The following is a 27,853-nucleotide window of genomic DNA, read 5'->3' as shown; positions in this document are numbered from 1 at the left end:
CTCCTGGGGAGGAACTATGTCCTCCTGGACAAAGGCCATCTGCCCATCAGCCCTGGACCTCTATGGAGGTCATCACAGAGGCAGCGGTCTCAGGAAGGGCGGGCACACTGCAGGCACCAACAGTGCTGAAACGGGCCACAGCACCTGAGCCCAGCATCCCACCATGGATTGCAAGTAAGCAGTGTCCCCCTCCTAGAGACCGTGGTGACTGTGCACGCACCCCAGAGTCCTGTGACTCAGTGGGCCCTGCTGCTGCGCTGTGGGGGCAGGGGGTGGGGGTGGCGTCTCTGGGGTGCAGGCTCTCATGGCATCTGGTTAAAATCCATGGCTCCTGCACACTCTCTCCTTCCAGCAGAAGCCCAGGGGCACCTCTGGAAGGTTCTTTTCAACCTCTAGCCTGGCTCACGAGAGCACAGGCTATGGGCAGAGCGCCAGCCACCTGGAGAGTGAAGCCCAGGGACACACGTGCGTCCTCTGTCCTTCAGACATCCAGCTTCCGGGCCACGCGAGGATCCTCCCTCACAACGATCTACAGTAGGGCCACTGCAGCTGGGATGTCCCTGGCTGGGACAGGCAGGGGCTGGCCCACAGAGCTATCAGCCAGGGCACCTCGAGGGGACACAGAGTGAGCACTAGCCCAGGAGCCGCCACAGGAGTGGCCTCAGATGCGTGCGCCCCCCACCCCCACCCCCAGCCAAGGGCCCACCGTTCGCTCCCTTCTGCACCACCAGAGGGCGCCAGGGTGCCCCGAGTCCCTTCAACCTCACCTCCGCAGCCCAGTCTCAACACCACACAGGGTAGGAGCAGAAGGAGGCGGGCCGTTTGGGGCCAGCTCCAGGCAGGCCCATCTGAGAACAGCAAGCCGGGGCCCGCCTCCACCCTGGTTAGGCTGACGGAGGCCCTGGACCTGTGGCCCAGGCGTGCTGGGGACAGCCTGCCCAGGAGGGGTGGCTGGGCCTGGTTGACTGCCAAGGACCCCCGTCCTCCCAGTACCTGTGCCACCATCACGCATCACCCCCTTCCCCCACTCACTGGGCAGCACCGGTTGAGTCCACAGGGAGGGCCAGCTCCTGGTGGTGCCCAGAATGCATACTGCCTCCCCCAAGTACCCAGTGTGCCCCTCTCTGGTGCCAGTTCCTGAGGCCAGGCCTCCCCAGCTGGCCGGGGCTGCCAAGTGCTGGGTTTTACCAGGGGAACTGGCCCAGGCTGTGGAGAGCGGGGGTACACTGGGGCTGCGGCCAGGAAGGCCAAGGGAGGGCGGGCACAGGGCGGGCACAGAGCAGCCCTGCTGGGCTCCAGGCAGGAGTGGGGGCACACCCAGGGAGTGAGGAGGCAGGAGGCCAGAGCCCAGAAGCCAGGGCCTCAGGGTGGGCGGCACACCCGAGACTAGAATACTGAGTGACGGCAGGCAGAAGGGGGAGGCACTGCCCCACGCACAGCACACACTGGCCTGTGCGAATCCCAGCACCACCACAGGGAGCGGGAAGTAGCTTTCCTGTGCTCACAGGAGGAATGATCGGCCTCCTTTCATGCGGATCTCCTTAGGACTGAATATGATCATGAGTGTCAGGCGCCTGGCCCCAGTGGGCACTCAAACTGCGTTTCCTGGTGCTATATTATTATTATTGCAGGCAAAGACCGCATAAATGAGGCCCACGTGCCCTTAGCGCAGGCTGGAACCTGTGGTGGTGCTTCCCGCCACAGGGGGCGGTGTTGAGCAGTGTCCCCTGGAGATCCCCACCTGCCCCTCACTGGGGGAAGGTGGCTTCACCCTGGACAACATACTCGGCTAAAGGGACGATGTCCAGACCCAGGACAGGGTTGAACCAGGCAATGTTGTGTGTCAAGAACACTGTCCACACTGACAGCAATGATTCCTTTTAACTGGATTCTAAGACGAAGACACCCCACGGCACCCCCTTGGCCCTACCTTGGCCTTCTTCATCTCGGCCACCTCGGCCTGCAGCTTCTTGAGCTCCCTCTCATAGCGGGACTGGTTCTTCAGCAGCCGCGCGTGCTCCTTCTGCGCGGCCTGCAGCTTCTGCAGGTCCCGGTTCATCTCCCGCAGCCTCTTCTCGTAGTCGGCCTTGATCTTGTTGGCCTTCTCCTCGGTGTAGCACTCCATGGTGCCTGAGGGCAGCAAGAGGCAGCAGTCAGCGCCACGGCCCCAAGGGCTCCTGGCGGCTGTGGGGGGCAGGGGCCCAGACTCTAGTCTCGGTGCATGACCCTGGGCAAGCCACACCCCTCTCTGCACCTGCGGCTTCATTTCAACAATGAAGGGCTCAGACTAGAAGATGCCCAAGGACCCTTCCTGCTCTGATATTCCACTGGACCTTGAGGGGGTATCTTCATCGTCAGATCTCTGGGCCCCAGGGCACCAGCTTCCCGTGGGACTTCATGAGGGCCACTCATGCTGGCTTGGTTCTGACCCATGATTAGAGGAAAGGGTTGGGGCCAGTGGAAGGGCAAGAGCTAGCATGTTGGCCGGAGCAGAAGGAATAAACTGATCCTCAGCCCTTGGCCTCTCCTACCTGACCTGCCAACAGACGTCTCCATGCGGATGTGTAACAGCCATCTCAAACTGGCACAGAACCGAGCCCCCAGTCTCTACCCCGTGGCCACTGCAGTCTTCCCCATCTCAGTGTCCTTCCAGAAGGTGACTTACCTGGCTCTCCTCTCACATCCCCACCTAGTCAATGTCTCCACCTTCAAAATACATCCAGAGTCCCACCACTCCTTGCCACTTCACCACCTGTCCAAATGCTCTTCCACCGTAATCCTTAGAACAGTTTCCTAACTGGCCTCAAGCTTCTACTTTTGTTTTGCTCCAGCAGCTACAGCGGTCTTTTCAAAATGCTTTTAAAGTTTACATCCCACCCCTCTCTCCACACCCCACATCTCCCCATCTCCCTCAGAGAAAGGTGATGTCCTCACGATGACATGACCGGGTGCCACATTTCTTCTCTGAGCCTGTCTTTGCTGCTGTCCCATCCCCATCTAACAGCCATCTGGCACCAACATGCTGCGCACACTCCCACCTCTGGGCCCTGGCACCCTCTGTTCCCTCGGCCTGGAATGCTCTTCCCCTCACCCACTCTGCTTTAACAGCATTTCGTCTCCTACACGTCTGCCCAGATGTCACCTCCTTGGTGAAGTCCTCCATGACCATCCTTTTAAAAATGCCAGCCCCACCCCTGTCCTTCCTGCTGTGTCTCTTCCCTAATGCTCATCCCCTCTGGACATGCCACCGGTCCTGCTTGTCTCTGTATGGCTGTCTCTCCCCAGAATGCACACCCCACATGGCAGGGGGTTCGCTCGCTCCACGATCTCTGGCACCTAGAATGATCTGCTCTGCCAGAGGGGGTCAACAGCTGTCGCCTGAATGAGTGAACGGACGGACGAGCACTCAGATGCGAGGGCTGAAGGCCGGTGCAAGGAAGGCAGAGGGCCGGAAGTCTGTACATAGGCTCGAAGGAAAATGCCCCAGGAGCCGAGTGCAGGAAAGAAGCCGAGGATCATCGGCCATGCGCCCAGGGAGACAAGGATTCTAATACTTAAGATGATTAATAATAAAATGTAGCATAGAACTGGGTTAGACAGGACTTCTGGACTGTGGGTCAAGGGTCGCAGTCTGATGGCCAGAAGCCTTTGCACGGGAGCCCAGTGCGGGGTTGGGGGGGAGGGGCCTCGCGGGACGGCAGGGGCTGCGGGCGGGCGCGGGCCTCACTGAGGTTCCGCAGCACGCGGTCGCGCTCCAGCTGCGTGTCCCGGATCTTGTTCTGCAGCAGAACCAGCTTCTCCTCGTACTGGTGCTTCAGCGTCTGCAGCCGCCGCTGGCTGTTCTCCAGCTCGTCGATCAGCTTCTGCTTGATCTCGATCTCGCAGGTCAGGTCCGCCAGGTCCGCCTGGAAGTTCACCTCTGCGGGGCAGAGACAGGCTTGACCCGGGGCCAGGGGCCAGGGGCAGGGGGGCTGAGCCGGGACGAGAGTCAGAGGCCAGAGGCGAGAGGCCGCGGCCGGTCCCACTGCGCAGAGTCCTACCAGGCGGGGCGCCCCAGGGACAGGCGGCCCCCAGAACGCAGGGGTGGGTGTAGGAGCTGGGTGGGGGTCTCGGCATGGCCCAGAGGCCAACGTCCCCTGGTCCTGCTGGGACATGGGAGCCGGCAGGTGAGAGGAGGGGGTGAAGACTGAGGGCGACGGCAGGGCTGTGGGTCAGAGATGGTGGCGAGCAGGGCCGGTGGGCAGCCGCCCCCATGCAGAGGGCGGGTTTCAGAACCAGCGGGACCGCCCGGGGAGAGTCACCGGCCTCTCTGAGCCGCCCTTCTCGGGCAAGCCCCCGACTATAGGCCCAGAGGTGTAGTGAGGGCTGCACGAACCGGGCCCAGCGTCAGCTCAGCACAGCGCCTGGCATACGGTGAGTGCCCAGCTCGTAAGCGTCTGATGCCACACCAGCATCGATGTTGTTATTGTTTTCATGCCCTGCAGTTCTGGGCCTTGTGTGTCCACTGTCTCTGAGAACAAGGCAGGGCCCGACCCTCCGCAGGGGCATGTGGCCCAGGGCCTCCCAGCCAGGAGGGGCGTCCCGAGCCTTCTCAGGCCCAGCGGCCCAGCGGCCCTGCCCGACGCACGCACCCTTCTCCTCGGGGTCCGAGTCCGAGTCCGCCAGGCTCTCCTCGCTGCCCGAGTCCTCCTCCTCCTCGCAGCCGCTCTCCTCTCGCTCCTCCTCCTGGGCACCAAGCGCCCGTCAGGCACCAAGCACCCGTCAGGCAGCGCCTGGCCTCCGGGGAGGGAGCCCGGAGGCCGGGCGAGGCCGAGGGCACGGCGGGTGCATCCGGAGGGAGGGGCGTGGGGTGGCCACAGATGGCACCCACCCTCCTGGGGGAGTACCGCCCACCTCCTGCCCCAGCAGCCACACAGGGCACTCCGGGAGAGCCCCCCGGAGGGACAGGTGGGCACGGAGGGAGGGAGGCCACCGGGGCAAACAGACCCCGGCAAGCATTCAGGACCGACTGGAGGCAGACCCAAGCCCTCCCCCTCTGCACAGGGATGGGGACCCCACCCAGCCGGCTGTGGGGCTGAGCCTGCGGGGGCCGGAGGCAGGGCGGCCCCTCACCTCCTCGCCCTCGTTATCATCTGTCTCCTCACTGTTGTCCTGCTGCAGCTTTGCCCTCTTTTTGAAGGCCTCCTTCTCCGGGCTGCGCAGGAGTGAAGGACAGGCCAGGTTAGGGGGCTGTGCCCGCCTTAAGCAGGAGACTGAGGTGGCAGGGGCGGGCAGGAGTGTCCCGCCCAGAGGACCCTGCATGGGTTCCTGGCCTGCAGAGACGCCAGCTGCTCTTCTTTAGCCCCCAACCCAGAGTTGACCTGGGTAATCCCCCCTCCCTCTCCTCAGGGAGAGAAGGGCATCAGAGGGAGCTGGGGGGCTTCTGCCCAAAAGGCTGAGCAGAGAGCTTGGTGAGGTCCCCGGAACCCTGAGCAGCCCTGCTGGACACAGGCAGTATCCTCCTGGGGGCCTCCGGGTGAGCACCTTGGGGTGGGGTCTCAGGGAGGGGGGGCTGCACTCCGCTCACCTTTTCCTCCGCTGCCTGACCTCCTTCTTCTTGAGCCGCTCCAGGTCCTGCTTGGCCCTGCGGATCACCTCGGAGGCGTCCTCCATGGAGCTGCCTGGGCTGCCGCCGAAGGCCAGGGCACCCGGAGGTGCGCCCAGGGAGTAGGGACTCCGAGCTGAGGCCCGAGAGAGGCTGCGGCGGAGGGACTCATTCATGGCCTCACTCTCCAGGAGCTTGGTCCTACGGGCACAGCGAGCCGCCCGCCCGGTGAGCCAGCCTTGCCCTCAGCCCGCCCGGCCGCGGCCCTCCAGCCTCCCGGGGCAGGTGGGCTCACTCACCGGAGCTCCTCGATCTCCCGGATGTAGTTCTGGATCAGAGCGCCGATGGCCTCGTTGCCGTCACCTGGACCCGGGGAGGAAAGCGGCAGTAAGGACCTCTGGCTCTACACTGGTGGTTGGGCGTCTGTGCCTCCAGTGGGGGGGACACACTGAGGCCTCTTCCAAAAAGGAATCTGTATCAAGGAAAGACTTGTGCCTGTGCACAGATGTGTACAAGCACTTCTGGGAACAGTGAGAAATGGAAACAACCAAATGTCTGTCAACAGAGGCCATTAGAATAAATCATTCATCATCACCACCTGCATAACACTGTGGTTTAAAAGAATTAAGTAGGTTTATATGTTTTAACACAGAGAGATCTCTAAAGTTAATGTTGAGTGAAAAAGGGGAGTCAAAGGACAAAGCAGATGACCTCATACACAGAAAAAGAAAACGTTATATGTATTCACACACATGATTATATAAGCACGTGTATCCACATGTGGAGCAAATGTACAGGGGAAGGTGTGAAGAAACGTGCAGCCAGCTGCTTGTACAAAGCAGAGAGGACGTGCGGTGGAGAGTTCAATGAGAGGGACCTTAACCTTTTACTGTACATATGCTTGTGTCATAGAAAAAAGCTTTAAAACTGATTGGAAAAAAATGCATAAAAATAGTTGATCTGTGAACTGACTGGCTGGGCCAGCCCACCCAATACCTCGGGGTCGGTACGGGGAGAGGGGCCCTAGCCCTCTGGTGCTCCTGGCCGGCCTGGCGCACCCCGACTCACCGGCCTTGGCCAGTAGCAGGTTGGCCTCCTGGCTCATGAGGTGGGTGACGCGGTTGTTGATGGCGTCAATGGCCTCCTGCATGGCCTTCACCCGCAGACGCAGTGCCCCATTCTCCTTCTGCAGCATGGCATTCTCCCGGAACAGGTCACTGTAGCCCTCGGTGCCATCCTCCCCAATCACTCTCTTCCCCTGGGAAGAGGGGCAGGCAAGGAGCAGTCAGGTGCCAGAGCTCAGAAAGGGGATGGGGGACAATGGTGGGCACTGCCAGTGCCCCTGCCTCAAGGTTCCTAAAACACCTCCTGTCTCCCAATGCTCAGAAACCTTACTTGGCTCCCCTTGACAACGCAGAAGGCCAAATTTTGTGAGCAGCTCTCCCAAGCTCCCACAATCATGTCTCAACCTGCCTTTCTCCGCTCATCTTCACGTCCCCGTAAACGCTAACTCAAGGGCCGGACCCCGAGGGGCCCAGGCGTGGGCATGAGTGAGCCAGGAAGCCCGGGTGCAAGACAACCGAGTGGGCGGCTGGAGCTAAGAGTCCTGGACCTGGCCTAAAGGGGCGGCCACCACGCCACTCCGGCCGGTTAGTGCCACATGCTATTGGATCTTCAAGGTTTTCAAGAAAAACTGAAATTCCCTGGTTTTCAGAAAGGTCGGCAACTACATTGCATAGTTTCAAAATAAAGGGCAAGACCCATTTGTGTGCCAGATTGAGGCCAAGGGCCACTAGCTGGTGACTTCTGCGTCAGTCACATGGAATTAGTTCTTCCCAAAGGGGCCCTCTTTTCTCCCACCTCTGTTCCTTTGCCCACGACTTGTCCACATCCTACGATGCCTGCTCCACTTTCTCTTGCTGGTCTCACTCATTCTTCAAAATCCATCTAAAAAGCCCCCTCCTCCAGGAGGCCCTCTCTCCTCTGCCCAGACCCTTGCCCCCAGCACACCGGACTACTCACGTGGTCCCCATCAACTACTCTTACTCTGTACCAACTATTCTGAGCCTAGGAGGCTCATCTGGTCCGACACACACAGCGCCCAGCAGAGCAGCTGTCCTGTGCATAAGCTCTATGTAACAGAAGCCCAGGCACCTCTTTCTCTTAGTTTTCTACAACCCTGAGAGTCCCAGCTGTGCTCGATTCACCCAGGTGAGCCCCCGGTGCCAGGCATGAGGGCGCTGTGAGGAACGGGGACGGGGAGGAGAGGCGGGAAGGATGCTGAGGAACTGGCGGCCCTGAGCCGGCAGCGAGCTCACCGCCTTGTACTCCATCAGCTCCATCTGCAGGCGTGCGATCTCGGCCCGCAGCGCACTGATCTGCTGGCTGGTCTTGTCCTGGTTCACCACCACCTTGTTCTTGATGTTGCGGGCCCGGTTGGCGTACTTGAGTGTGTTGAGCGTCTCCATGAAGTCCCGGTCTGAGGGGCTCACGCAGGCGATCATGACGGTCTGGCTGGGGGGCGAGGGATGAACACGCCGCTCGCTCAAAGAAGCATCAGCTTGGAGCAGACCTCCTGCCCCCACCCCATTCGCAAGGCGCCCATCTCCCAAGCCCACGGGGGGGAGCGGGACGGCCCATCTGTCCACTGGCCTTTCATGCCCTAAACCCTCCCACAGGAATTCCCCAGGAAGCTCCTGCCCCTCGGCCCTTCCCCAGCGGTTGGTCGGGGGGTACCTGTTGCCCCCCAGTGAGTCCTGCAGGAGCCGAGTGAGCTTGGAGTCCCTGTAGGGCACGTGCACCACCTTCTTGCTCTGGTCCCCCAGGGCGCTGATCACGTTGCCCAAGGCCAGCTGCAGGAGACAGAGCCTGGCACTCGAGAGGCGCCCCCAGAGGGAGGGGGTGGGGACAGGACAATGCCGGAGCCCTCCGCACCTGCCTTGCTGACCCCAGCAGCCCTCAGACGCCCTGGGAGGCTTTACAGGCAGATGTGTGGAGTTGGTGAGATCAGAAAGTTGGGGACAAGGGGCAGGTGAACGACAAAGGTCCCACAGTGACGCACAGGGGGCCCCTGGCCAGCAGCTGGAGGAGCAGGCAGCAATGGGGTGGAGGGCCACAGAGGGGTCTGGAGTGGAGCCCTGCTGGCCCCTGGGGTTGGGACCTGCTGTGTGCCTACCAGGCCACAGTTGATGGAGATGCCCTCCTTGGCACGCTCGCCGGTGGCCCCCGTCCGCTTCAGCCGCTCCGAGCCGGCGAGGTCCACAAAGTGAAACTTTGCAGTGAGTGTCTCATACTCATTTGCAGGAGCCGGGCCCTCAGGAAGCCCCATCACCGCCTCACTCACCTGCAGCACAGGTGCGCGTCTGACTCGCCAGCCCCCTGCCCACCTTGCTGCCCCTCTGCTCTCAGCCCTGCCCCACAGGGATGCTGCCCGTGATTCGGCCAAGAGGCAGGACAGCCGCAGGGGACCTCGCCCCTCACACAGGCAGAGCACCTGACAGCTTACACGCAGCCTGCACATGCCTGATTCTCATTTAACCCTCACAGTGATAGAGGTAGGGTCACCCCCACCACACAGAGGAGGTAACTGAAGCTTAAGAAAAAAGAAAAGAAGAATCCACAGTGGCAGAGGCGAGCCTCAGACCCACGCCTGCTGGCCGCAGATCCACAGCCCCCTCCTCGCGTTGCCCTCCTGCGATGCCCCCTGACACACTGGCTCCTGGGCCCCCGGGCTCCTCACCAGGTCGGGCTGGGTGCACACCCGCATCTGGCACACGTGGATGGTGAAGATGGCGTGGGAGCGGGAGCTCTGCACGTTCATCTGGGTGCTGGCTGTGGTGCGCGACAGGGCGCCCTGCTTCAGGCACTGGACCAGCTGGGGAGGGGGGCAGGCGTGAGGGCAGGGGATGGCTGCGGGTCACCCCCGCCCGCCAGGACCGTCAGGGCACGCTCACCTCCTCCTGGGAGGTGACGAGGCGGGAAGTGACGCCGGTGGTGTAGATGCCGCCACTCCCGTCCTCGTGGACCTTGATGTTGGACCTGCGGTGGCGGGTGTCGGGGTCCCGGGTGCTGTCGAACAGGTCAAGGATCTCCTCGTTGTACAGCTGTGTGGGGCGAGACACAGCTGCTGGGTGTGTATGGCACGTGGCGGGGGGCCCCACGGGGCTTTCTTTGGTTTATGAACCAGGTCCGTTTTGCAGACATGGATGCTGAGGCCCTGAGAGGTTGACCGGCCGACCCCAGGCCCCCCTGGGTTCTGGAGTCCATGCTTTCTCCTGGATAGGGGTGGGTGGTGGCTGGCCTGGCCAGCTATCCTGAGGCTGCTCCGCCACAGCCCGTGGGCCAGCACTCAGCCGTCCTGGGCTGGGGGCAAGGGGCCCGAAGGAGACGAGGGGACTCGGGTCGCAGATGTAGGTGAAGATCCCACCATAATGGACGTGGACCCTGCCTGTTACCGGGCTGGGAAAGCGGGGGTAGGACGCGGCTCCAGAGGAGGGAGGGGAAGGCCTGGCCCGGTGGAGACCGCACCCCGACAGTCCCTGGGCACAGAGGCGACAGCCTCCAGTCGGGTAGGGAGGGTGTGGGCACGGAGAACGCGCCGCTGTGGCCAGGCCCCCAGGGGAGAGCACTGTGGGGGAGGTGGCCCGGCCCAGAGCGGTCACCCCATTTCAGATGGCCACAGCCTTGGCACCCCTGGCAGGGAAAGGTCACTTGCTGAAGGGCTAGGATGTTCACAGGAGGGAGCAGGGAAGGCTGGTCAGCTGCATCCGCTGCCAACACAGTCCTGGGGGGCAGGGCCGGGCTGCAGCCCTGGACATCCGAGGTTTCATGGCTTTAAAGGGACAGAAATACCCCACAGGAAGGGGAAGGGGAAACGGAAGGGACTGGTGCAGACACGGGTGCCATGGTGTCTGTCTGTCTGTTAGGACAGACACGAGCGTCATTTAACCCTTTGCGGCTCACCCTGTGGCCTGCAATTTGGGGGTCTACATGGCAGCAAGACGGAAAGGCAGACAGCAAAGAGATAAGAAAGCTTGTAGAGACTGGGGCACACGCACGAACATATACAAACACACACACATGCACACACATGCATGCACACACACACATGCACACACATGCATGCACATGCACATATTCAGTCACTTTATCAGAAGCAAAATCCTGAAGGCCAAAGAAAGACTCTCAAGTGTAAAATACAGGATCCCCTAAAGGGAGAGCAGCTGCCCTATGCACACAGCAGGGAGTAACGGGGCAGGCAGTGGGCAGCAGTGGGGCATGGGAGACCTAGAGAGGGCTGGAGCCACTTCCATCCCTAGAGGACAACCTGGGTACAGTCGGAGCACAGGGCACACAGGGTGAGAGCCCAGGGTGGCCCCATAGCAAATGCCCCAGGCCAGGAGGGCTTGTGGGCTGGGGTTTCAGATGCTGGGAACTGAGGCTGCCTTGTTCAAGTCTCCTGCAGGAGGAACCTGGTCCGGTCAGGCCCCCATGAGGCATCCTGGCCCCCCTGCCTCCCTGGAGGCTCTCCTGAGAGGCCCCTCCTGCCCCCCAAAGCCCCGAGCTGCCACAGCCCCTGGCCTCAGCTCACAGACACTCTCCCAGGGAGACAGAGGGCCAGAGGCAAAGGAAGGCTCCTTCTGGGGGGCCTTCCTGGCCCTGGGGTCAGAGGAGATTGAGAGGGCTGGGAAGGACCTCAGCCAGAGAAGGGCAGGGCAGCTGCTCTGAGGCCGGGCGGGGACCCAGCGAGGCCAGGAGGACGGGTGAGAACCAGAGGTCTCACTCTGTGCCAGGCATGTGCTTCCCTCCACGTCATCCTCCCCAAGCCCCTAAGGAAATGAATGTCATCACCCCATTTTGCAGAGCGGTGACAGGACTCGCCAAAGGTCACGCGGCTAAGTGTCAGAGCCGGGACTCAGTCAGGCTTGAAGAGATCCTACGGGTTCTCACTGACCCGAGCCCCATCTGCAGCAGGGGCTCTCCAGAGAGTCCCGCCAGGCGGTCTTCCAGCTCTTGCTGGGCCACTGCGAGCAGCAGGGCGCTCCTCACCCACGGAGGCCTCCGTGGCGCCCTAGGCTCATTCCGCTGGCCTGGAGGAGCTCGGTGTCCGTGGTCCCGCTGTCCCCCGCCTCCCTCCCACCCTCAAGGCCACGTACCTCCAGGAACTGAGCACTGACTTTGAACTCGGGCCCTGCCACACCCCGCTCCTGTGCCTTGCGTTTGCGCTCAGCAATGCCTCCAAAGAGGTGTGCAATGGCCCTCGGGATGATGCCCTGTTCCTCCTCTGACGTTGCCGCGTCGAAGCCAGTGCCCATGGTATATGTCTTCCCAGCCCCCGTCTGCACGGCAGAGATGGAAGGAGGGTGTTATCATGCACCCTCTGGGGGTGCGAGCAAGCCCTGGACCCTAGGCTGAAGTCCCCCGCCATTTACTTCCAGCCTGAATCCCCACCTGGCTGCCCACAAAGCTACACCCTGTGGAAGCCTTCTCTGACGGCCTCCCTCTGATAACTAGCAGAGCAGCAGCCTGGAAAACAGAACTGCGGCTGCATCTGGGTTGGTCTGAAGGTGGGGCTCTCCTTCCCATCAGACAGGGGAGACCAGAGATGGACTGGCCATCAGTGGGTGGTGGGGGTGGCTTACCTGCCCATAGGCCAGCACTGTAGCATTGTAGCCCTCAAAGCAGCCCTCGATGAGCTTGCTCACACAGGTCGAATAGATCTGTTCCTGCCAGGTATCCAGGTCGAAGACAAAATCGTAGGTGAAGGCCTTGTCCTTCCCCAGAAGGACCTGGGGCTCCCCCGGGGTGACAGAGGTACAGATGTGACAGCCCTCAATCTTCTCCTTTGACAGCTGGGGCCGGATCCTGCCCGGGACGGGATGGGGAGAGCCCTGGGTGAGCCTCACTGGGGGTGCCTGTGAGCCCCCTCCCTTACCCTACCAGCTAAGCTCCCCCGTCCCCCAGGCCCCTCCAGCCCCGACAAGCACGAGGGTAAGGAAGCTTGGACGCCCCTCTCGGAGGACAAGGGCAGCTTTTGTAATAACCCAACAATGATAATAACAGCAATAAGGTAGTCAAAGCAGCAGTTGTTAACATTTATTGAACACTCTATATATCAGAGCTGTGTTAAAAGCATTTTACATAAATGAATTAATGTGTTCATCATTATAAACCTGTGAGGTACATATCATTTGCCTGATTTTACAGAGGAGGAAACTACAGAGAGAGTTAAGCGACCTGCTCATGCTTGTCTAACGGAGCATAACAGAGCCAAGCCCACGTCTGTCTGGCACCCAAGCTCACGCTCCCGACAGGACAGGGAGCCCGTCAGCCTCCTGCAGCACAGAGGAGGCAGCTGGCCCCCTTCTGGGGAGGCAAAGCTCAGGACCGAGGTGGGGAGCGGAGGGACAGGCCTGGGGGCTCCTGTGGGACCAAGTTCCCAAGGAGCCCAGAGCCTCTGTCAAGGCCTGTGGGGGCTGCGAGGGGCCTCCAGATTGGGAGCCCCCCGGATGCCAGAGCCGGGGGGCACATTCTCAGGCACAGGCTCTGGCTCCTCCCCAGGCGCCAAGGGACCTGAGCACGCACAGCCCTGCCAGATGGTGTCACGCCAAATGTTGGCTGGAAGGGACACCAGGAAGCCACTGGAGGGACCACACCCCTGATGCTGGTGGGCTCCCTGGTAAAGAGGAAGAAAAGTGGCATCAGGGCTGGATGGGGAGGCAACCACGACAGGGCTGTCTCTCTCCAGCCACCCCTTCTCCTCTTTTAAGTAGCCATTGCCAGGATCAGGTCCCCATGGCAACCAAGAGTGACTCAGTGAGCATGCGCCTGCAGGCCTGGGCAGAAAGCACCTCCCAAATGCCCCAAGTGAAAGGGCAAACAGCAGTGGGTGTGGGGCTGGTGAGGGGGTACGGGTGAGGCACTAAATGCTCCTGGGCTCACATAAGCAGCCCCGTCAGCCAGGCGCACATAGTGAGCTGCTTGTCAGCTTCCTAAGCCAAGAAGAAGAGTGAGAGGCCAGGCCAGCACCCACGCAGGGCCCAGGCGCCCCACCACAAAGCCAGGGCCTCCCAGCACCCTCCTGTCCCGATCCCAGGGTGCGCCAGGCCCCAAGGCTCACTCAGGGCTGCAGGCCGGGGGAGGTGCTCACCTGAGCCGTTTACCTGCACTTTGCCGTGGGAGGGTCAAAGGGGCCTGGGGGCCAGGTAGGGCGGTTCACTACACAGGCCCAGTTCACACCCACGTATACAGTCTGGGCTTTCTTCAGAAGTGCTTACTCCGGGTGTGGACAGGACTGCACAGGTCGGGGGGTCCTCACAGCCTCACAACAGGCTGACAGGAATGGACGCCTGGGAGGCCGCCATCCCTTCCACCCACCCCAGCTACTCTAGGCCAAGCTGTAATCAGAACCCAGCCCTCCGCCTCCCCCCGGAACTTGTCTCTGGCTGGGAGGGGAGCAGCCGATTCTTACTCTGTTCTCTGGGCCTTCAGACCAGAAACCAGACCCTCCGGAAAGACACCAGGGCCAGCACTGCTTCCCACTCCACCACCCAGGGCGGCCACTGACACAAACGTGCTGGGTGCCAGACTGTGGCCCAGCGCTGCCATCTACTGGCTCTCGGTCCTCAGGTGACTACGGCCCCTGTTTGTAGGTAAGTGACTGTCCAGCCACTCACAGACAGTCGGGGGCTGAGCAGGATTTGAACCCCGGCAGTGTGTGCGGTGCCTCTTCAATGCTCCCGAGCCACTGGGTCACTAAGGGGCAGGGCTCAGCGTGCCGTATCCAAGGGAGAGAGCAGGCAGCAGCCTCGCAGAAGGGCACGGCATGATGTACAAGGTGCCAGGCAGGAACCTGGAGCTCTGGCGCTGCCTGAGACTTCAGACCTGGCTCTGCCCCTGGGCCTGTGGGACCCAGGACAATCACTTCCAGCCCAGGGCATCCAGTGCACCCAGGTGAACTGAAGGTCTGCCTGGGCAGCCCCTGAGGACCCTCCAGCTTTGCTGGTTAGTGTCAGCTATCAGAGATGCCCTCCCTACCACGTGTGCTGCTTGCAATGAGATTTCTGGATCCAGTTCAAGTACCATTTAATTACCCCAGGCAGATGGCAATGCTGGTGATTGGAGGAAATCAGATCAGGATCCCCAGAGACAGTGGGGGCAGTGAGGGGGAGAAGCAGCCTCCCTATCAGAGCCCCTCAGTGAGAGGGCAGCTTCTCCTGCTAGAGCCAGCCCCCAGGCCACCGTGGAGTCACCTGCCAGCACACGAGAGCAGCAGAGGGCAGGCTGGGAGACGGATTGGAGAGAGGGTGACTCCAGGGCTTTAGGGTCCAGGAGTTGAGGGGTCAGCAGGCATTCGCCCTGGGACCTTCCATTGGCCCCCGCATCCTGGTGTGTGGCCCACAGCGGCCCAGTCTAAGCACCGGGGTGCTCTGTAGGGTGCAGGTGTGGGCAGTCTGACCCAGAGGAAAGGGTACCAGCTGGGGACACAGGACACGGGCCCTGGGAGTCACTACATGCCCCAGCACCTGGCCTGCAGGAGCGAGCGTGTCAGTGCCAGGAGTGGACATGCATGCGTGACTGGAGACCGAGGACAGAGAGGATGCTTCCCATGAGCAAGCGCAGGGCCAGGCACCCGCCACGGGCGGCCTTATTTCACCGATGCCGTGGGCTAGGGATTTCAGCGCCCATTTTCCAGAGGGGAAAGCTGAGGCCTGAAGCAGTTGAGTCACACCCACGGTAAACACATTGGAGCCCGGCACTGACTCCTGCTCTGGCTACAAGCCTGCAGGCTCTCCCATCCTCCGGCTGCCTCCCACCTGGGAACCTCAACCTCCAAACCCACACACTTCCTTCCCTTCATTAGAGCCGGGGAGGCCCTGTGGAAGGGGTCCTGCCACTATGCTCTGTCACGTGCCAGGTGGGCACCAGGCTGGCCCTGCCTTCTTGGGCTCACAGGCCAGCGGGGCAGACACGGGGGCTCATTCCTCACCACTCCCTGCCCAGCGGAGAATTCAAACCTGCACAGGTGGGAGGTGAGAGGGCAGGGAGATAAGGACAGGGTCCTCGACAAGCCTGTACCCTGACCCCCTGCGGCTCAGAGCCGCTGCCCCCTCAGGTGCAGCTAAGCGACCCCTCCCCAGCCTTGGCTTTCTAAGGACTCCATCACCTTCCCCTCTGGCTGTCAGCAGCCCTCGATCCACCTGGGGTAAAGTTACTTCTGTGGGCTGCCCTCAAAGTGGCAGTGGCCCTCCACCAGCCCCACCATCCTCAGAGGAGGGGGAGGAGGAAGCCCCCTTCACAGCCTGTGGCCCCCAGGAACCTGGGGGTGGGTGCAGGGATGCAACCCATTTCTAGGGTTTGGGAGTAAACCACTGACCCTGGACCAGACCCAGGATTAGGGTGAGCGAGTGAGGCACCGGCCTCAGGTGCAAAGTTTCCAGGGACAGGAAAAACTCAGTAATCAAGACAAATTATAATTTAATGCAATATTTGAAAAACACAAATCAGCAAACTGAGGCCCAGGGCCAGTGGCCTGTTCTTGTCAATGAAGTTTTGCGGAGGGGGCATCCAATGGCCCTCCTGCCCAGAGCCCTCCTGAGTCGCGGGCACCTCAGCCCAAGCTCCCCCAACGCCCTCTCCCTCCTCCAGGGCCTGCGGGGAGGAAGGGGCGGCGGACAGGACAGCCCCGCTCAGAAAGGCCCCCAGACTCTCCCAGAACAGAGCGCGGTCTGTTCGCCACTTGGCAACCCGCAGGCTGAGCGGTGGTGGCCACGGGAAGAGAGAGGCTCCGAGCTTTTCAGAGGCGGGATCTGGCACGGGTGCCGGGCGCCGCGCCCCCTCTGCTCCCCGCTAGGTTTCACAGCCTCCCCCACCGCCCCAGAGTCGGCGGCACAAAGGCCCCAGAGCGGTGCCCAGGGAGGCCCAGTGCTGTGGGAGGAGCTGAGCCCTGCGGTGCCACAGCTCTTTGGGGAGCGAGGGGGACAGGGCGGAAGGGGAGGGCAGAAGACACAGGCAGGAGGCAGGCCCGGGGATGCTGAGAGCCTGCCCAGGAGAAAAGACTGCAAGGGGAACAGGCCCGAGCCCTGCATCCAGCCCAGGGCTTAGGTGGTGGGGCGGGGGTCGGCTCTCCTCACCCCACTGGATCCGGTGGCCTTCGTGGGAACAAAGCCAGCCAATCACTGCCACTCCCAGGGGCTCTACCAGTGACCTTTGGCTCCTGGGGGTTGGCTCAGCTTCTCCGGTGAATTAGTCCCACCCACTCGGCGGGCTGCACTCTGACGGTCAGTTTAGTTGGGAGCTCTGCACCCTGAGCGCCTCAGGGTGCAGCCCCAGGCTCTTCCCATTTGAAGAGTCTTCCCCAGGAGAGGGAACATGCTGTGATGTTAAAATAACTAACCAAGAACTGTTCCGGAATCCTAGAAAATGTTCACAATTTCAGTGTATGGGCTGCGGTTTCTGACCCCTTTAACTATTGGTACCTGGGACCCATTACACATCAGCTTACTCAACTTCCCCCATTGGTAACAGCACCCACGTTTATGGAGCAAGACTGCCTCTTTGCTAGACGCCGGAGCTGGGATGCTTTGCATATTAGATCGTTACACAAATCATTTAGTCCTAAGGTAGTATAGTTGCCCCTGAGTTACAAATGAAGGCTCAGAGGATATCAGCTTGGCTCAAGTCCCACAGCTGGTAAGTAACAAGGTCTTCCAGGAAGACACCTCGACTAGCTATCAGCCCTGAAGACTGCATTCAGAAGGGGAGCTCAGAAGAAGGGGTGGGCATAGCTGTCCAACTGCGAGTAATTTGCACGCTGGGGACTTCCAGGGTGGGAGACACCCTCACCCAGGCCCCACCTCAGAGGTTTTGAGAAGAACCAGAGAGCTGGACTAGAATCACATGTCAGACGGCCAGACCGACCGACCGACATAATTAGCGCCAAGAAGAACACGGGGCATAAACCTATCTGTTCTTCCCTCCTGTCCCTGATACTTTTCTGGAACCCTGAAAAGGAGCCCCCAGAGGCTGGTGGGACAGCTCAGGGGGTGTAGAGAAGTGAGGAAGCTCATCACCCTGTCTCTGGGTGCACTGCCCCCAAGCCTGAGGTTGCCCCATTTCCATGACCTCCTCTCTCGTGCCCTGCTGATAGTACGCATGCCTGGGGCAGAAGGGGTGGCGTGGAGCTATGCTGTGTTAGCGTCCACCGTGGAAGAGAGAGAGAGAGAGACAGAGACAGAGACAGAGACAGAGAGAGAGACAGAGTGTGTGTGTGTGTGTGTGTGTGTGTGTGTGTGTGCGCGCGCGCACGCACGCAGCAGGAGACACGGAGGAGCCCGTGGCTACTAGCCTGCCTGGCACAGACTCACCCAGCCATGCTCTGAGCCGCCAGGGGCCAGCTCCCCCTCGGTGCAGAGCCCGATCAAATGCGAGCTCCGCTGCTGAGGAGGTTTAGACAAGCTGGCAAAAAGAACTTCCTGCCTGCAAAGACGGCTCAGCCCTGGGAAGGGGAGCCCGGAGTCGGTGGCATCTTGTTCTTCGGAAACAGTCGCCAACACCACCCGTGCTTCTCCCTTGGCCCAGGTCTCATCTGATAAGGACAAGACCTAGTATTTTTTGAGAACCTGTGTGTCCAGCTCATTTGTATACATGAACACACATATTGTGGGGTTTGATGACCCTGTGAAGCAATTTTCCTATTTTACGGAAATTTAACGGGCCCAAAGTCAAGCAATTTATGATGGTGTGGAGATGAAATTCAAACCAAACCTGTCTCTGGCCAATCCTGCTGCTTCCACCCAGGGGCCCTGCACCAGGGCGGGAAAGAGGCCGGACGGGAGGGAACGATGCCTCAGAGAATCTCTGGGCTGATGGCACCAACAGCTGCCGCAGTGTCCCAAGGCCTGCTTCCCATTCTGTAGCCGAGAGAGCTGAGGCCTGGGGCACGGAGGAGCACGGGGCCGGGGGCCCGGAGCTGCTTCCCCGTCAGAGGAAGGCCGCTCTCCTCTGCCAGAAGGAGGGCGCCTACGCCCCCACTCTGATGAGCACCCTCTCCTCCGCAGGCAGCCTGCCAGCTCTGGGGAAGGCAGCAAAGCACCACCCCTGCTCTCTCAGGGGAGTCTGGCTCCCAGACACCCGGGGGCTTTGAGCTGACTGAGCAGAGAGAGGGCATCTTCCCAGGGAGGCCAGGCCCCTCTGAAACAAGGTGGTGAGGTCCAAATTGGGATGCTGGCCCTTTTAGCTGCAGGGGACTGGTGGGAGAGCTGCTGCAGCCCGGAATCCTCTCCTGGCCTCTCAGACCTTCCCCCAGCCCAGCCCTCCTGAGGCTGCCCTCAAGGAAAAGACCCTGGCTGGCTCTGAACCCCCAAACAAGATGGCTTTGTATTGTGGGGTGGAAGGGCATGGGTTTAAGGCAGGTCTGGTGACAGGGGTCCATCAACCCTCTCTGCCTGACTTCTGCCCCTAAACATGCTCCCAGGAGTTTAGGAAGGAGTGCAGACACTCGGAGAAAACCCACGGGAAGTCTTGGGGTGCCAACCCAGACCTCACTCCTTCCTCGGGGGATGTCCTTGACCTCTCTCGCTCAGTTCGTTCCAGAGTCCTGGACATACTGACTTCTGAGTAATGGGGGCACAGGCAGCCCAACAGGGCAGGGCACCAGGGGAGAGCCCTGTTCTGGCCCCAGGGCATCAGGGTCTCTGCTGTGTCCTGGGCACCTCGGGCATGTGGAGGAAGCAGGCAGGCCGAGTGGGAAGAGGTCGGGAGTCTCGATGGAGATCCGAGGAGAAGCTGAGAGGGGGCCGGTCCCTGTCCAAGCTGGACAGCCCCCCAGCCTGCTGTGGGCACTGAGCCTGGCTGTGAGCAGCAGAGAGGAGCTTCCAGAGCCGCCAGCCAGCCTCGTCTGCGGTCAGCCTCCTCTGTCACCAGGGCCTGGGAAGAGGGGCCGTGCGGCTCGGGAAGCCCTGCTCAGCTGTGCTCCAGTGTGGCTCTTACCGTCCCGCCCCCATCTCGGGGCATCTGGCAGGGGTTCCCATGACCTCCCAGGAGACAGGAGATGCATGGAATAGGGCTCAGCCGGGAGCTCCCAGAACCCAGAGGCTGTACCGGCATCTGCGTCTGGTGGGGCACAGCTCAGCGTGGACTGGCCCTGGGGACACAGCCCTGCCGAGGAATGCAGAGCAACAGGCACCAGCCAGAGAGCAGCTGTTGGAGGGGTGGGCAGCAAGCCTCTCTCGGCCACACTGGCCCTGGGCCCCAGACCCAGCTGCCAGGCTCCCCTCGGTACACCCCGACCCAGTCTCAGGTAGGACCAGCCGGGCAAGGCAGTGGGGGAGGAACACAGGTATCTGGGGGCAAGAGGTCACGGCACACCTGCCTTCCTGACCCCAGAGCAGCCGGGGTGAAGGGGGAGCATGCCAGAGGCCAGGATACAGTTGCAGGCCGTGCCCCCAAGGGCCGCACCAAGCCCATCCTGACAGCCGCCATCCCAGCCCGGCTTCCCTCCCAGGGCAGGGAAGCAGCCTCTCCTCCCAGCCAGCAGCCTCCTGGTGCCCCTTCTTGTTCCTCCCCAACAGGCTGCCAGGTCTAGAGGGCAAACGAGAGGCTAGGAGACCCAGCACCCCTGGGGCCGTGCCCTTTAACTGGTCAGGGGTCATGGGTCAGGGAGGAGAAGGACAGCAAGAGGGGACTTGGCTGTCCCCAGAACCTCCTTCCTAGAGAGTGGCAGGGTAGCATTCGGGCAGGGAAACAAACCCCAGGGCTGGCTGCAGGGGTCCAAGGAAAGGCGGACCGGAGGAGGCTCCTGCCCAGCAGAAGGGAGAAGCTCCCCGAGCCCAGGTTTGAACAGCATGGCCGAGGGGCTAGGACCGCAGTGGAGACGGGCAATCCCGTGCTGAGCAGCCCCATGGAGGGAAATCCGGACTGCCTCGCCTTGCCCAGGTCTGCACAGCACCACATGCCTTCTACACACTTCCCCACGTTCACGGTCATGGCCGCTGTGTGTGGTCAGGAAACTGAAGCATGGAGACTCACAGCAAAGAGCTAATTAGCCCCGCAATTCAGCAGTTTAGAGCGGTATGAGGGGCCTGTGCTTAGAAGTGAGTGCCGAGTTCAAATGCAGCTCCTCCATTTACTGGCTGTGAGCGTTGGCGCATCTGTACAGTGGGAATGACATCAGTTACCCCTCGGGGCTCCGGTGGGGTGCAGTGGGATGATGCAGGCACAACCCCAAACCCAGAGTGAGTGCTCAGTGAATCTTGCTGCCTGGCCACCTCCTGATTCAGCCTCCTTCCCATCCCAGTGTGCTTTCTGCTGTGGAGGGAGGAAGGGAAGGAGAGAGGGCTGGAGGCGAAGCCTTCATTTACCCAAGAGCCGCTACAGCCCAGGCCAGAGAGACACCTCCTAGGTGTCTCATTTTATCCACACTCGACTCCTCAGGAGCTGACGCTTTAAAGACTGCCTTTTACATCATCCAAACCACTGGTCTTCACAAATGAACGAATAAGCACAAACCAGCTTTTCATATTCCACAGCAGGTGAAACCGAGGTCCAGAAGAACAGACCAAAAAGGGGCCCCATGGCCCAGCCAGTATATGAGTCTCGTGGGCCCCAGTCCTGCCCTTTGTCCCGAGGGCTGTAAGAGTAATGATGCCAGGCTCCTGTCACCTCTGCCACTTCCCCGGCCCCTGCCCCACCCCACCTCTACTGAGAGCCTTTCAGAGGCTGAGACCCAGTCAGCTTCGGAGCAATCCTGAAGGCCGGGTGGGTGGCGGAGGGGGTCAGTTTCCGGGGCCTGTGGCTACTACTCCACTTCCTGGTGATGACATAAGCCCTTCTGGTGCGGCAGGAGGCTGCCACCAAGATTCTCAGGTCTCCGCACAGCCCGGGGCCTCGGTGTCCCAGATCAATAGACTGGACAGCGTGGCACACGTGGGCACTGACCAGCACTGGCCTTGGGCTGTGTCAGAGCAGATGGTGGGACTCTCGGGGCTCCCTGTGTCCCCACCCTCATACACTTTTCTCTGTCTTCTTCAGTCTCTTTGTTCCAAGCCATCAATTCTCTTGATTCAAACTCTAAGCAGACATTGACCAAGATCCCAGAGTAGCCTGAACGGGGGGAAATGAGCACAGCTAGAGAACCCAGAGGGGAAAGGGCAGGGTGCAGCCGGACACTGCCCCGCAGGTCCTTGGGCTTCTGCACCCGCATCCCCTTTCCAACCCTGCCCAACCCTGTGGTGCCCACAGACAGACATGGGACCAGCAGGTGCCCCTCCCCCACCAGCAGACTGGAGGAAGGAAGCTTAAAGAAACCTGGTGGAGATAAGGGGGGAGGAGGAGGCCACACTGAGGGCTCCCCTCACCGTAGGGACTTGAAAGGGTCTTGAATGCGCCACGTGACGTGGCTTCCTTCCCCAATTTCAACTTGGTCAGCCTGCACTTCTTAGCAGCCACCCCTTCACCTTCTCCCCCACTAGTCAGGCCTGGGTTTCTGGAGCCCAGGGCAGGGCACAGCTCAGCCTCGCCTCCCCCCGGCTCCCGCCTCCCCCAACTCCCAGCCCCAGGTAGAGGGAGCCCAGGGCAGGCTGGCCTGGGAATCTCTTGGTGCAAAGGCAGGTCAGGGACAGATGGCCCAGACTCCAGGGGAGGTCTGGGGTGGGACTTATGAGGCCTGCTCAGGCCTAGACCTTCTTTTCTGGTCCCACAGCCCCAAGTCCTGAAAGTTTCCTCCTCCGGCTGTTCCCCAGCCCTGCCTTCCCTGCATTCACCCACAGCCAGCCAGCTTTGGTCCTCCTCCCAAGGGAAACACAGGGCCTGGGCCTGGGCCTGCCCCACTCACCTAGGCGTAACAGTCTCTTACACACACCTTACACACACACACACACACACCACACACGCACGCATGCACGCACGCACGCACAAGATCAAGTCTCTCATTCCTGCTCCAGAGCTGGACCCGGGGCTCACGGTTACGCTCACAGGGGCTCAGAAAGCATTTCAGTTAGATATAAGAAAGGACTTCCAGAATGTCAGGAGAGCAGCTGAACCTGGCTCTAGGCAAGGCCCTTGGCAATTCCAAATTCTTGGCTCTTCCCAGCAAGGCTGTACTCCACTCCAGCCACCAGCCCGTCCTTGAGGTGGGACAAGTGATTTCTGGGGGTGGGGATGGGGGGCTGAAGGGGACTCGTGAGACGGGAGTCCTCTCCCCAGTCTTTCAGGGGCACCATCCACTCCCATCCCAGCCCCAGCCCCAGCCTAGTCCAGTCCTATCGGCGGCTCTGATCAGAAACTGGGTTCTGTCCAGGCATTGTCTGCCTTCCATGGCCCGCTGCCCATTGAGGTCTGGCGTGTGCCGGGCTGGATGCTCAGGCTGGGGTGGGAGGGGACCAGTGGGTGAGGCCCCCACCTTCCAGGGGCCCCCGAAAGCCTGGCTCTCCTGACGCTCACATCTCCCCCACTCCATCCACATCGGCATCGGGAGGCAAGGAGTGGACGTGCAGATCCCACCAGGGCCATCTGTGAGGGAACCAGAGCTGACTCCCGGCACCCCAAGGACCAGGGTACAGTGGGCCAGCACAATCCCATCTCTGTGGGATGGGTCCCCAAATCCTTCCGGTGACAGTGGCTATGGTGGGAAGGGGACACCAGCTTCCCGCAATCCTCTGCACTAAGTGCCCATCCCATGGGGCTTTCCACCACTATAAGATGCCCCAGTCCAGCGTGGGGACCCTGACACAGGCGGGGCAGAGGGGCTTTGTTTGGCACTCCTGCAAGATGGAGTCTAAAGGACAGCCCCCTTGGGAGGGGCACCCCAAGTCCCTTCCTTCCCAGCCCTGGTTCACAGTGGGCGGGTGCCAGGGCTTCATTTCCCTTTTATGAGGCACTTGGGCTCCAATCTGCTGCAGATGTCATATTTACATTTCTCACTGCCTCCCCCACTCATGGGCAGCCCTCCCCCGACCTCCACTGGCTCCTGCTGCAATGTCAGCCCCAGCAGCAGCCTGGCCCCGCCCCAGCCAGCCCACCAGGCACCTGCGGGCTCCTCTTTGTCTCTTAAGCTGTTCTGGGCCAAGACTATGCTCAAGAGATGCTCTGAGCACAGCCTGGGGTGCATGCGTGGGAAGCACCTCCATCTCCCTCCCTCAGCCCGCCTCCCCCCAGAGCTGTCCACCCCCCTCTCTTCACTGCAGAGGGTGGGCCAGGTGGCTGGGGCATCTGCCCTGGGGCAGGAAGGAGAAGCTCTCCCATAGCCACCTCCGATCCTGTCTGGAGTGGCTTCCCTGGACTCCTGGACTCCTGGAATATGGGTCACCTGCAACCCAGGGAATCTAGAGACCTGCCTCAGAGACCCACCCTAGACCTGGACGCCCCTCCACTGCCATCACACAGAGCTGGGGCAGACATGGATCATCTTCTCCACCACCCCTGCCTTGACGACCAGCCTCAGATGGACACTGTCCCACTCACAGACCCCTCTCAGAGAGAAAGACCCAAACAAACAGGGAGGGGCCGCATGGTGTGAGGCATCCCCACCCAACACAAAGACCACAGACGGCTCAACTTTGCAGTATTTCCTGCCTCGCCTCTCTGTGTATCGCTCCCAGTAGAAGCCCCCAGTCCTGTCCTCTCCCACCTCAACTGTCAGGGTATCTCGGAGACAGGTCCACGCAGCCCTCCCCCACTCAATTTTATCTGTATGTCTGTCTAAGCAGGGGGCCTCAGTGTCACACCCTCCTGCCCTCTCAGAGGTAACACCTCAGAAACCCCTCTTCTTCCCTCCCACTAGTCCCATCTCCTCTTGGGGTGCATGGCCAGCAGCGTGCTCTCCAGAAGCCGTTGGCGCCGCGAGGGAGGCCAGGCACCATCCTAGCCCTTCCACGCATCCCTGCACTCGATCTTTGTCTGCGGAACCGGCTCCCGGGTCGGTGCGCTGCTTTCCTAGCTGGACCAAGATCACAGACTAGCCCACCAGGGTGGATGGGGGCAGATTTCCCCCCTCCAACACCCCCGTATGGTACAGCAGCCCCGTGGGGAGGCGAAGAGGAAACACACAGACGCTCCGGCGGGGCCCAGGGCTGGGTGTGAAATACCGGATTTCCTTGTTTATTCGATTTTCTGATCATTAAAGGCTCCCGAGTGGGGCCCGAAATTACCACCCAAACAAAGCCACCTTCCAGGGCCCGCGGGGCCGCCGAGGGATCCCCCTGCGGCAGCGGGACCTGCGCGCGGCGCCCTCCAGCCCGGCGCACGCCGGCCGCTCCCCCCGGGAGTGCGCAGTCCGGGCGGAGGGGCGCCCGCGGCCCCGGGCCCCGCGCCCACGCGAGACAAAGCCCGAGCCCCGCCGCACTCGCCCCGCGCCGGCGCTCCTACCTGACGGCCACCTTGACGCAGCAGTCCCCCTGGCCAGCCATGGTCCTCCGGCGAGGGTCCGGCGCGGATCAGGCGCGGGGGTCCGGGGGCCAGTGCCCGGGGCGGCAGCGGCGGCGGCGGCTGCGGGAGGCGCGGGCGCTGCTGGCGGAGGCTGCCGCGGCCGCTGGAGGTGACATGCTCGCGGGCGGCGGGCAGAGGGGCTCACCGGGCCGGGAGGGCCCCCGGGGCCGGGCCCGCGTCCCTCCTCGCGCCCTCGGGCGGCGGCGCAGGGCGAGCTGACAGCCCGTGGGGCGACCGCCGCTCCCCACGGCGCGGCACCCGCGCGCGCACACCTCCCACCCTCGCGGCCGCCTCCCGCCGCAGCGCGAACAAAGAGGGCGGGGGGCCGGCCCGGCCCAGGACCCGTCCCCGAGCCCCGCGGAGCCCGCGCCGGGCCCCGCCCCGCCCGGAACCACCAATCGAGGGCCCGAACCAGCGGCGGGGGCGGGACTTAGGCCTTTAAAGGGACCCCTTGGCTCGCGTCCACCCGCCGGCTGGGGGGCTGGCGAGTTGGAGGGCTGGGGAGGACGGGACACGCGGCCGAGAAGCTGACCCGGCCGGAGCCTGGGTCCCCGGGGTCGCAGAGCCTAGCCTCGATGGGACCCCCAGTTCCTAAATGAGGAAGCTGGGACGCGGAGAGAGGAACCACCCAAGGTCACACGGGGAGTCACTGGCTGAGGGTGGGTAAGAACCCAGGTCCCCCGGGCTCGAGCGCTTCATTTCAAAGCACCTCGCCGCGATTAGCGGTTTATATTTTGAAAGCGCCCGGTAAATTTCCCTTCTGCATTTATTCCAGTGGACTCTCAACCTTTTTGGCAGGAGATTCTTGCTAGGGTCTAAGATTCTTTCCACCTCTAACCTGCATTTTAACGTTCATCTTTCGGTTGTTTCTGACCAGGCTCCTAGCCTAAATGGCCCCTCTCTTCTGCTACAAGTCCAGCTCCACTGACCTTTAAGACCCACAGATGACCCCTCTGCGCCTTCCTCACGCTCTGCTTGTTGTGGCCCTGGGGGCAAAGGGTCAGTGTGGGAGGCCTGAGCTGCCCTGCGGGGACAAGAGAACAAAGTGGCACTCAAATCCAGGCACCTGGGTCGAGGCTGCGGATAAGGTGGATGGGGGAGGGGGCAGAGGAGTGTAGCTGCCTTTATGTGGATGCAAAGGGCAAGGGGAGCCCTGGAGACCTTAAACTCAGGACGGTGATGGAGGAGACCAGTGCGGGTGGAAGTCAGAATCCCCTTTCTGCTGCATGGCTCCTGCCTCTGAGCCCAGACACCTTCTCCCTGCCCCCCAGCTCCCAACAGTGGGTCCATTCACAGGGCGCCTCGCCAGCTGCCCTCCCTGCCCTCCCTCACTTCACCCAGCCCCTCCCCTGGTGGAGGACCCAGCTGCAGCTCCAGATGTGGACCCAAGTGCTTGGGGGAGGGGAGGAAGGCGGGCCTGACACCAGGGCTCTTGCATCACCCTCAGGTGATGAAACCAAGTCTGAGATTCGGGCAAGGGTGTGGGTTAGGGTCTGAGGATGCGGCTGCTGGTGCCTCCTCCCTGCCGTCTCTCCCCCACCCAGCCCCACAGATAAGTGACCGTCCAGTGGCCTGGATTCCCGTTTGGTCTGACCTCATAAGGTCAAAGCAAGAAACAAAGATAATTTCAAGGGCAAATCAACAGCCCTCTCCCTGATCCTGACGGAAAATAGGAGCTTTACCTGCAGTGCTCCAACCGTGGAGGAGGGGAAGCAGGTCCTGGCGGAATCCTGCACTTCTTATCATCGTTTCAGCCTAGAGGCAGGTCTTTGTGGGCCCTTTGCTCACCCCTCTCAGAGCAGGAAGCCAACTGAGTATTCAGTCAGATCCTGGACATTCTCTCTCCATCTTGCATGCAAAATAAGAGGTGGAGAGGAGACTAATATTTCCGGAGTGCCTACTTAAACAAGGTACTTTATATGAATATTATCATTTCATTCTCTAACCTTGCTCACAAGGTTATTCTTTTTCAATTTCTGCAGATGGGGAAAATGAGCCTCACCCAGCATATAAGCAACAGACCCAGAATTTGAACTCATGTGTCTGGTTCCAGACTCCCCAGACCACTTCCAAGCAACTGACTGGAGGAAGGGGGCAGGGCTCTGGCCCAGGATTTTGATTTAGGTTTGGGCCTCCTGGGTGATAATGCAGCATTTTGCAAAGCTGCTCTCCCACCACCAGACTGGACTTCTCTGGGACTCGAGTCTGGTTTCCTGCCTCCAGGAGGTCCCCTCTAACTTTTGAGAGTAGGTGACCCTCTGAGTCACAGCTTCACTGCTGGGAAATGGCTCCAGAGCTGCTGCAGGCCTTGCTCACAACCCCCACATCCCTCCAGGCGGGGAGAAGCCTTGAGGCGCACCTCCTAGAGGTCAGGGCCTCCAGGCAGCTGTGGCCCCTACCTAAGCAGCTCCCTTCTGGGCCACCAGGGGGCAGCAAGGCAGCTAGACTCCCGGATCTGACTCCTGGGTGCTGCAGCCCAGATGTGAGAAGGTAACCGGGCAGAGGTCACATGGGAATCCAAATGGTAGGAAAGAGGCTTAATCTGCAGCTTGCAGAGCTTTAGGCTGGCGGGTCAGAGGAAGCCTGGGGCAATCCCTGCACTCCTCAGCCTCTGTCCAGCTTCCACACAGTCACTGCTTCCTCGGATTGTTAGCCCCACTTCCCCACCTCTCCTCCTTCTAGCTACTCTTCTTTCCTTCCCTGACCCTGAAGTTTCTCTGGACCAGCTGCCTATATGGACCTCACCCCCTGCCCAACCCTTTCTTCTCTGCCTGACAGAAGCAGGGAAACACACACACACTACCCCGTGTTTGGTGCTGAGCTCCCCAGTTGGACTGGAGTTTGAGC

At 61.2% G+C, this 27,853-nt stretch overlaps 1 protein-coding gene across 7 annotated transcripts in view; it reads right to left on the bottom strand.

The window, feature by feature from the left end:
• KIF21B (kinesin family member 21B) overlaps positions 1-25,307 on the bottom strand; it is a 45,996-nt gene extending 20,689 nt beyond the window's left edge. For 4 of the 7 annotated variants that reach the window (XR_012122973.1, XR_012122974.1, XR_012122975.1 and 1 more), the window contains exons 1-15: positions 24,947-25,307; positions 12,226-12,448; positions 11,740-11,922; positions 9,538-9,687; positions 9,324-9,458; positions 8,760-8,927; positions 8,321-8,436; positions 7,903-8,098; positions 6,653-6,842; positions 5,884-5,947; positions 5,567-5,785; positions 5,113-5,194; positions 4,632-4,725; positions 3,728-3,919; positions 1,931-2,130 (exon numbers count right to left, since the gene is read on the bottom strand). Coding sequence is in view for 3 of the 7 variants with exons in the window: in XM_037004698.2 (XP_036860593.2) it covers positions 1,931-2,130; positions 3,728-3,919; positions 4,632-4,725; positions 5,113-5,194; positions 5,567-5,785; positions 5,884-5,947; positions 6,653-6,842; positions 7,903-8,098; positions 8,321-8,436; positions 8,760-8,927; positions 9,324-9,458; positions 9,538-9,687; positions 11,740-11,922; positions 12,226-12,448; positions 24,947-24,987 (2,253 nt within the window). In the remaining 4 variants the exon portion in view is untranslated. The remainder of the gene's footprint in view (positions 1-1,930; positions 2,131-3,727; positions 3,920-4,631; positions 4,726-5,112; positions 5,195-5,566; positions 5,786-5,883; positions 5,948-6,652; positions 6,843-7,902; positions 8,099-8,320; positions 8,437-8,759; positions 8,928-9,323; positions 9,459-9,537; positions 9,688-11,739; positions 11,923-12,225; positions 12,449-24,946) is intronic. The other 3 variants (XM_037004698.2, XM_073217176.1, XM_073217177.1) reach the window with 1 other exon arrangement.
• Between the last annotated feature and the right edge of the window lie 2,546 nt (positions 25,308-27,853).

Source organism: Manis javanica, chromosome 11 (genome assembly GCF_040802235.1).
Source record: "Manis javanica isolate MJ-LG chromosome 11, MJ_LKY, whole genome shotgun sequence".
NCBI lineage: Eukaryota > Metazoa > Chordata > Mammalia > Pholidota > Manidae > Manis > Manis javanica.
The sequence above is the reverse complement of the archived record's forward strand: the minus strand, read 5'-3'. Positions and strand labels throughout refer to the sequence as shown.